At 32.2% G+C, this 10,733-nt stretch overlaps 1 protein-coding gene across 1 annotated transcript; it reads left to right on the top strand.

Moving 5' to 3' along the window:
• The first annotated feature begins 3,043 nt into the window (after nucleotides 1-3,043).
• Nucleotides 3,044-8,844, top strand: LOC110719321 (isoprenyl transferase-like). The gene is made up of 3 exons (XM_021898220.1): nucleotides 3,044-3,557; nucleotides 4,465-4,535; nucleotides 8,043-8,844. Exons 1-3 carry the CDS (start codon nucleotides 3,165-3,167, stop codon nucleotides 8,482-8,484), a joined length of 906 nt encoding a protein of 301 aa, XP_021753912.1. The 5' UTR covers nucleotides 3,044-3,164; the 3' UTR covers nucleotides 8,485-8,844.
• Nucleotides 8,845-10,733: the final 1,889 nt, after the last annotated feature.

Below are 10,733 nucleotides of genomic sequence, written 5' to 3' on the forward strand. Positions count from 1 at the left end.
ATTATGGAGTAGTATATATTTTGACATCAAATTTATAAAGATTTGATTTTTTTTTTTTTTTTTTTTGTTTTTACAACGAGTTAATTTTAATGCAAAAAAATTATTCTTATAGTCAAACTAGCTCATACAAACAGCAAACTACTTAAGCTATCATCTTTAAGGAAAAAAATATTCTAAATTGTTACATTTCTCATCATCAAAATAAATAGTTCGATTAAAGTAATAAATCCATTAAATTCATACAATACCTCTGATTTTCTAAATTGTTACATTTCTCATCATCAACGATCTAACATCATTAAGTACTACATTTCGAACGTAATAAGTTTTGTGTGTGGCCAAATTTGTTTATAAGAGTAACTGCTATTCGTTAATATTAGTAACTTTAATTATTCATATCGGTAACCTTATTTTGCCTATAAGAGTAACCCTAATTTATTATACGAGTTATTCCATTTGTCTCAGAAAAATTGACATATTTAACTTTTTTTACTCAACTTTGACCATGTATTTTTGATATTATATAAAACAAAATGTTGATAAATAAGTTGTTAGCTTTATCTTAATGTATAATAGGTTAGTTCCCGTACGATGTACGATTTTTATTATGAGAAGTACTTAAAAGATGTACATGGCTTAATTATGAATCTATAAAAAAATCAAAACAAATTAAGTACAATTATATTTTTACACATACGTGACTTTTTTTTATCAAAAAAACAAAAAAATAATCAACGTGACTTAAAATACAGAGCAAGGCAAATCCTTACAATAATCTATCTTTTAACTAATACTAAAATAGCAATCGCTGACATCATCTTATCCTAAATTTAGACACATGTCATGTTGTCATTAAAAAATTTCCCTCCAAAACATTAAATGATGTCATTATGTTATGAATTTTATTTTATTTTATTTTATTAAAATTCAAGTAAGATATATTATTAATAGTATCAATTTCTGAAAAACAATCTATTCTTTCTAACAATCATAATTTAATTTTTCTTTCTTAGATGACCTTTCATCATTCAATTTTTCTATGAGCTCTAATTTTTTTTCCTTAATATTTGACGTATTATTTGTTTTTGGAATTTATTCTTGTTTTTAATTTTGGTATGAAAAATTAAACAAATTTTGAAAATTTCATTTATTCAAATCGTGCTTCGCACGAGACTAATCTAGTTATCTATTAAATCAAACTCCAATAAAAAATGACTAGAACAACCTAATTTGGAGTAATTAAATATATAAAAAAAATGTGATATCAAATGGAATATGATCAATACTACCATCCTAATAGCTTTTGCGAATAGTCATGTATCACAATAGTCGTTAGTTGGTTACAATCTCAGCCTACACATTTCAAAAAGACAAATGTCTGTGGTTAATACATATTGAAGTATTATAACATAAAGTCAATAATTTTAGTATCATATATAAAATTGGTGACATCACATATAAAATTGGAGGGAAAATATTTTAATAAGAGCATGACATATATGATAGTTTGGGGGTTGATGATGTCAACATGTTTTGTTTTATTAATAGTTAAATAAATTATTGGAATCTAACAAGACGCCACTTAATATATATTTTTTCCTTATAAATTATTGTACACTTAAGGTCAAAGTTTGGTCAAATCAAACAATCAGATCACACCAAATTAGATAATTCATATAAGCACAAATAAAGTGAACTAAACAAGCCCTTAGTCATATGTAGATAGTAGATCCTCAAATCTTCCTTTTATAATAATTGTGGATCTTAGGTTGTTGAGATCAAAGTGACCTCTCTCTAAAAAAAAAAACCCTAAAAAATTCTATGTTCGATCTTCAAACCTAGCCATCATAGTAAAACTTAGGGGCTGGCATCGATTTTATTAATAGTAAACCCCAAATTCTTCTTCAATTTAATGTTTTTAGCCAATAAAGATCACCTTCAGTATGGGGATTATAAAAAGTCCCTCAATGTAAGGTTTAGTGAGTTCCCTAATGGTGGATTTTTTAGTATTGTTTGTTTGTTTGTTTTTCGTGTGTGCAGGGATGCAAATTTGGAAGATTCGTCTTGCTAATTTGTAGAATTGTGGGTCTGTTGATTTAGGGGTGCAGATTTAGAAGATTCGTCTTGCAAATTTGTCGATCATAATGACTTCAAGTTTTATCACTTTCGCAACTATACATCAATAGAGCTCCGTCAAAAACGATGCAAAGACATTTAGAATTGTTCAGGAGCAGTTCATAACCAATGCCATTAATTTGGAGGTGTTAAATACGTGTATTGAAAATTTAGATTCCTTAAGGGATGATTGTAAGTGCTGACTGACTATTATTTATTTAATGAAATCACTCCTTCCTATTCCATTTAAAAAAAAAAAGGAGGTTGTTGAGATTTGAGATCATGTAGGTAGGGGGTTAGGGATGATATTAATTAAATCATGTGATACATAGATTTCCTAGTTTGTAGCTCTAGTTAGTTACGGAGTATTTGTTTTTCTCTATACTTCTTCATCTTTACTATGACCACTAATGTTCATAATTATAAAGTTGATAATTTGAGAATATTATGGTCAAAATTAAACAAGTAAATAGTGTCAATAGTCAAAATGATGTAATTATGTTTAGACGGAAGTAGTTTAAATTTCAGGAGTGTATTGGATACCTAGTAGTACAGGTTCATTTTTCTTTCTCTATTATAATTTCAACATTAATGTGCTTTACAAGTAACTTTGCTCTTTCCCTTTCAAAAAAAAAATAAAAATAAAAATAACTTTGCCATCATTCACAAGTAGGGTTGTCAATTCAACTGTCTAGCATGTCGGGATCAGTAAAGTCGAGTCGGATCGTGTTTATTTTAAATTTGAGTCATGCTAAACATTGTAACCATACAAATTAAAATCTCATTTAGAATTTTTATTCCAAGATCAGGTCAGTCGAATCAGTTTTTGTGCTTCTAGTCGCAAGACTTACAACTCACTATGGCACATGCCTCAAAAGGTCAACGCATCTGATCACTTAATTAAATCATGCGTGTAGCAATTTTAGGCATAATCTTAGATGTTTATGCATATATATAACCATCATAACATTAGTTGATTTAGAATAAAACCCAAAGAGCAAAAATCAACCAATTCTAACACCCAAAGAGAAATAAAAACAATTGAAAACATGAGAATTTTAATTAAAATATGGTCGATTATCATGGCAATAATCCCAAGTTGGATTTTAAGCATGCCATTATTCCTATTTTTCAAAAAGAAACAAGAACAAGTGTATAAAAGGGAATTTGTGAACATGTTATCATCAGCATTCAAGCTGGATGGTAATATTGAAGGTGATGGTGAGCTACCGAAGGGGCTACGACGTGAACTGATGCCACGACACGTGGCTATGATATTGGATGGGAATCGGAGGTGGGCTAAGAAGAGAGGTCTTGTCCCTGTTGAAGGCTATGAAGTTGGTCTTGGGACTTTAGGGGAGATTATTACTCTGTGTCGAAGATGGAATATTCCTATTATCTCGCTTTTTATGTTCTCATCTGAGAATTGGCTTCGCCCAAAGGTGAGTTTGGTTTATAAGGATTATTGTGTTCTTTTCACCTTCATTCAATAACAGACGTACAATTAAATTTGAATAAATTCGGATTAGAAAATAAAGTCCATGTATAGCAAAATCAAATATACGTGAGATTCAAAATTTAGTATAGTAGTGTGCAAATAATTTTTTTTTGGTATTTAGAGAGCCCCAAGGACGGGGTGAGGATCGATTGCAGGATCGACTGCAATTGAGAAGGAAGCTCTAACTACTTGAGTTATCCTTCACTCTCAGTAGTGTGCAAATAATGATAGTGGTGTATTGTTAGGAAATTATTAACTTAAGGTGTTGTCAGTTAACCTCTGTTAGTGGGTCAATTTGTTACGTTGCTAAGGTCATGGGATAGTATTCAAGTCCCCCCTTTGCTTAGGGCGTATTTTACATAATGATATAGTTGGCGTGGCTCTACCACGTTTTATTCCCCCTAGTTTGTTTTTGTCTTTTTTTGTTTTCCAGGGCCTAGTGTCTTGTTTTGCACTCCCAAAAAAAAAAATAAAAAAAATAATGGATAGTACTGAAATCATGTTCCTAAGTCTTAGGCTATTCTAGTTATTCAGTTTGCTATTTATTCTTCAGTTTGCATTAAATATTTTTATGAGAGTATTGAATTAGTCAGAAAATTTGTTCTTTGTTTTATTCTCTCATCAGTTTAGTAGTTTTATGTTTATCATTACAACCTTCCCAATTCTATATATTAGTTCAACAGTTTGTCTAGTGATCCACGCAACAAATAATACATGTAATATTAGTTCGTTAATTATTATGTATAAGATATAAACTATTCACATTAAAATAAAATAAGATTCGGTATATATAAGTTCGTATTCAAACATCTCGATTAATTCATATTTTGTGTTTTTGTTGTTTATACAAGGATGAAGTTGACTTCTTGCTCGAACTTTTTGAAGGATCATTGAAGTACTATCTACTACGCTTTTGTCGTAGGTAAAGAGCACCTTATAATTACTAAGAATTCTTATGCATGTATTCATTAAAGTTCTCATATTTCTATTTTATTATACCAAGTTTAGCAACTATTTGAATTGGACATGCATGCTAAGCTTGCACAAGTTGCACTTGGAACTTTTTTTTTTCTTTTTTGTTGTTGTTGTTGTGAGAGCCAAAAGGCAAATTGATGAGAATCAATCCCAAAATCTCCTGAAATCGGAAGGGAAGCTCTAACCACTCGAACTATCCCTCACTCTCTACACCTAGAACTATAAAACTGAGATGGCATAAGAATAACTTGAAAATACCCGAATTGACCTAATTAAAAAGATCTGATCCCACAATTGACTTATTTAAAGTTCTTTGTAACTAAAATTCGATATGACCCGGCTTTAAGAGATTTGATCCGAATCCAACCAGCACACTTGATTTAATAACTTTTTAGTCTTATAAGTAGTAGGTAATAATTGAAAGGCTCTACTTAGGGGTGACAATTCGGGTCAGATTTCGGGTTGTTCTTAAAATCTATAAAAAAAATAGTATAAAACTTACTCCCTCCGTGTTTTAATAAGTGTTGCACTTACTAAATGCGACCGTATTTCAATAAGTATTACACTTCCTTTTTTGGCAAAAAACTACATTTTAATATTATATCTCTCTCCTCTCATAGTCCCCACCCAAGCCTAGTACTATTTTTTTTATTTCTATTTTTCAATAAATTATTAACCCCACTATCTTTCTTTTACAATTTTTTAATACTCCAACTATCCCACTTACCTCTTATTTTATATAAGTCATCAATGAAATTACCCAAAACCATGTGCCGGTCAAAGTGTAACACTTATTAAAACACGGAGAGAATAATATTATTACAAAATATGAAATTTGGGTCAAATTCGGGTTGTTCGTGTTCGGTTCGGGTTTCTCTCAGTAACTTCGAGTCGGGTTCACGTCGGGTTATCATGTCGGGTTAGGGATTGCCAGCCCTGGCTCTACTTACACCCAGACACTATTTAAAAATAGTACGAGTACTCATGACATCTTGTTTAATTCTTTTAGGGGGCGTTTGGTTAGAAAAATAAAAACGGAGTGGAAATGAAACAAATAAGAGGGGAAAATGAATCATTTAGCTATTACCTTTTTATTTGTTTGGTTTAATCATTAAAAGGGATTTGTTTATAGGAGGGTAAGGGTATTTGTTACCCCAAGTTTTTTAGAGGTAACAAATAAGGGGTTAACCATTACCTTTAGGTAATGGTAATGGTAATTGTTACCATGCCTTCTAACCAAACACATGATAACGATATCATTTTAATCGAATCCGTTTCCAATTCAAAAAATACACTAATCAAACGCCCCCTTAATGTGTGTGATGGTTGCATACTACTCCCTCCTTGTTTTAATAAGTACTCCCTTCGTATTTAAATAAACACAGACTATTGGGTGCGGCAAATTGTTTGTGCGGCAGCGTTTTGGTGGTGCGTGACACTGCTACTTCTCTTCCCCTCTCTTTCTCTCTCCTTCTTCTCTTCCCTTCTCTTTCTCTCTCCTGCGATTTGGCGGTGCGATTGCAGGTGTGGAGTTCGCAATTTACGAGATTCGGCAGATTTCCATTTGAATTCATCAACGTTAACCCTAATTTAATAATCTTCAAAGCATCAACGTTTTGCTTCAAAAGAGAGTAGTGTTTCCCGGAGAAGCGGCCGCGATTCGCTGGTGCAGGTCGCAGGGGAGTTCGCTGGTTCAATTGTTGCTTCAATTGCTGGAGTTCGCTGGTTCATTCGCTTGTGATGAATTGTTTATTAAGCTACTTGTTCGTACATAAACAATTGTTGGCTTTGTATCATTATTATTTGTGATACATGGAGTATTGTTTTTTAAGTTTATGATATGATTTAGGAAGGTTTTGGAGTTACGATTTGGTGCTGGTGGAGTTCAGGAGACTTTTTATTTTTTTTATTTTTTTATTTTTTATTTTTTTTATGAGTTAAAGTTTAAATGTTTAATTTTGTGGATCAACCAATATAATAAAAATATTAGCCAATAAAATGAATATGTCAGTCAATTGATGCCTTATATTAGTTAACATTAAGAACATATCATACATTAATAAAAACGTATCAGCCAACAGAAGGAACATATCAGCAAAAAAAAAAAAAAAACAAAAGAAACATATCAGCCAATAAATGAAATATATCAGCCAACAAAACATATATATCAGCCAACATTAGGAATATATAAGCCAACAAAATAAACATAACAACCAACAAAATAAAACATATAAGCCAACAAAAGAATAAAATCAACAAACAAAAGCAACATATAAGCCAACAAAATAAACATATCAGCAAAAAAAAATGAAACATATAAGCTAACAAAATAAACATAACAGCCAACAAAATAAAGATATAAGCCAACTAAAGAAACATATCAGTCAACTAATGACTAATAGCAACCAGCAAAAGGAACATATCACATATTTAAGAAACATATCAGCCAACAAAAGGAATATATAAGTCAATACAAAAAACATATCAGTCAACAAATGAAACATATCAACCAACAAATGAAACACATCAGCCAAGCCTGCCGCACGCATAATTTGCGTGCGGCAGTCCGCACCCAATACCCTCTAAAATAAATGAAACGTTTCCATTGTGCATGTATGCCAATTCAATACTTTGATTATTCAATACTTTGATTGATAATATCTTTAATTATAAATAAGTAAAAATGATAACAATTGAATATTAATAATCTATTCATTGGGACGATTACAACAAGTGCTCACAAGATTATACTTATTATTATTTATAAATCACAAACATTAGTCAAAGTGAATTAGATGAATAGTGCAAAAAGTCAAAACGTTTCATTTATTTAAATACGGAGGGAGTACTATATTGTGACTTTTTTCACTATTCACATAATGATTTTAACTTGATTAATTTACTAATATATAAAAAAACAAATATAGGTTATTGTATAATACATTTTTTTATTTAAGGTAAGGAGAAGGACCCTGACGATACCTCAACCCTCACGATTTTTTTGGTCCGATATTTGCGAGTCAGACGCTTTGAGAGTGAGGGGGGAAGGGTAAGGAATCCCCACCTCAAAGTATCTTAAGTGGGGGATTGAACCTCCAACCTCAAGGTTAGAAGGTAAAATCCTTACCACTAGACCAATCTTAGTTTGGTATTGTATAACACATTGTTGGATTCGTTATAATGTATACTTTCATAATATGAATTTTCCTATAATTTTACTAATATATATAAGATAAATTGATGGTTAAAGTTATGTCTTGACATACGTGTTTGGTTAAATTGTAACACTGATTAAAACACGGAGGGAGTATCAGCTTTCATACTCACTCTCTTTCATGAATCTTTATCTGCTTCTATCTTAAATATGCAACTTTTATTTTTCAAAGTATAACATTGACCATGAATATTTTTAAATCCCTAGAGTTCTCTTGTGCTAACATAATAAAATAAACAGATATGGAGGACGAGTTTCTATGATTGGAGATAGATCTCCACTATCCAGTTCCTTAAGAAAAGCAGTTGAAGAAATCGAAGAAGCAACAAAAGACTACAATGGGATTCATTTTGTCTTAGCAATGAGTTATAGTGGCCAAAATGATATAGTGCATGCTTGTCAAACCATTGCTACCAAAGTGAAGGATGGCCTTCTTCAACCTGAAGATATAACCAAGTCTTTGTTTGAGGAAAATCTTCAAACTAATGTTACGGACATGCCATCGCCCGATTTGCTCATTCGAACAAGCGGCGAATTACGTATAAGTAATTACTATCTTTGGCAATCAGCTTATAGTGAGATGTACTTCACTGATACACTTTGGCCTGATTTTGGAGAAGATGAATTTGTTAAGGCATTACGTTCTTATCAGCAAAGAGGAAGACGATTTGGCAAAGTATGATATGGATCGTCGTAAAAATGAAACTCTATGTAGTACGATTATCTGGTATTAATTTGTTGTCACATTACTAGTCGAGAACGCAACTATTATTTTTATATGAAAAAGGTAATTATTATGTGTGAAAGTATGTGTGTATATCAAGGAAGTAGTACTTTCTTTTCAAGAATAAAGATGACATGGATGTGTCACAACTTTTCATTAAATAGTTGACTTAAGCTATAATTTAAGGTATGTGTAATATGAATGTGTTGTTGTGTACTAATATATTTGATTAAAGTTATAACTTGTAATCAAATTTCGTGTATATCTTTGCTTTCATGTACTAAATACCCTCACGGACCTACTTCAAATTCTAAATTTTCAAATATTGCAAAACAGAATGAGGGAGTAATATGAAAAGAAAGGAAAATGGACATTGATTGTACAATAAATGTAAAATAAATTTTTCTTTAAAAAAAAATGAAAAAAAAGAGAGTTCTATGGTATAAGAACTCTAAGAAGTATATCAATAATTGAACTTATAGATTACAATGGAACGTTGATACGACTTTGATGAAAACCAAAAGTTACACTTACAAATCTAAATCCCCAACTTATGGAAACTAGGGAAATTATCTAAGATTCCGTAGTAATCCTTTGCTATGAGCCATTTTACAAACTGACCTATTTTTTTAACACTTAATCGACACAACTCTACCTATCTAGAAAATAATTCCAATAATTTATAGAATTGATGATAAATCTTTAAAACGAGACCAACTTTTTTTTTAACATCATACAATACAACACGAATTAACCATGAAAAAGTATGTTACTAAGGGTTTTCAACACATTTAACTAAACAGGTTAACACAGAATGACACGACACTTTTAAGGAACCTCAACCCATTTATCTTTGACTATGAACATGAGCAAGACACGACACACACTATACATTTGCCAACTCTAATTGCAGTAATAGAGCGAGTTGCATTTAAAAAATAACCTATGATCTGATAAGAAGCAACATATAGATTACTCCCCGAATTTATCATTCATGCACATGAAACCCCTTCCACTTTTGGACCGCTTACTGTGCTATGATTAGAATTTTGAAGAAGAAAAGTGGAAGAGATAATGGCTTAAATAATGTGTTGAAAATCAAAGAATCAACAGCTAGGTTATTATCTTTAAATTCTCAGAGCCCTGAGATAGCCTCAAGATTATACTTGGCAAAAGCCGCCTCTGCAGCTCCTTCCTTCTCCTGTATATTTGGCTTTTCCATGGCCTCGAAAGCCTGTAAATATGCGTATGAAGCATTACGATTCGGTGGAGGACTAGGATTACTAATCCGGCTGGCGGCCAAGAAACGGCGTAATATGCCCCGCGAAAAGGGAGCCATCGTGTCCGGCTCATGCTCTAAATAATACATGATCCCGCCCATACAAGCACAAAACAAAGCCAACTGTTTAAAGCAAAAGGAATTGTATCAAAAAAATGTATTAATTTATGTGCAACTATTTTATGCTGTGAAAATGAGGAACTTACGTTAATTTTTGGCCAATTTCGAGCTCGCTAAAATGACTCCTGAAATCTTAATATAATATTTTTGGCACGCAAATTGAGGAAAAAATTGGATTGGGTGGCAATTAACAAATTATTAATACTTTTGGGTTGCAATTTGCGATTTTTTTTAAATGGCTGCAATTTACAAAATACAAACTTTAAATGGATGCAATTTGTTTCGGGGTTTTTGGAGTCCCTCGGGAGAGTTACAATTCCAAGAATGCGCGTCGGTCGTCTGTACCTGCAAAACCACGGAAACTCCGGTTGGGTGGAGTTCCGCCTTCGACGATCAAGTTAGAACGTGTTCGGATGTATAAAAGTGCGGAATGTAAAGGTTTTTCCCTCGGGTTCCGAGAGGATTATGCAATTAATATTGCTTGGTTTTGGTGTGTATATTTATGAATGTGTAATAATTGAGGATTTTCCTCTATTTATAGAGGAAGGGGATCAGTTCCCCTTTTAGGGTTAAAGTGTCACATGTCTGTAGAGGATTGGATCCCCTAAGACCTCTCTGATCACACGTGTCGGCATGCTATAGGGCCACGTGGATAGGGTATTTTTACCCTAAACATTTTCCCCTCGCAGGTGTGACTAGCTTGCCACGTGGCACCTGTGACAGGTGTCACGCTCTGAGAAGGTGACGTTTCGTCTCCTTCTCTCTGTTTTTTTTTTAATTTGAATTTGAAATGGGGAGGTGACAGTTC

The sequence above is a fragment of the Chenopodium quinoa genome, unplaced genomic scaffold, assembly GCF_001683475.1.
Source record: "Chenopodium quinoa cultivar QQ74 unplaced genomic scaffold, ASM168347v1, whole genome shotgun sequence".
Lineage (NCBI taxonomy): Eukaryota > Viridiplantae > Streptophyta > Magnoliopsida > Caryophyllales > Amaranthaceae > Chenopodium > Chenopodium quinoa.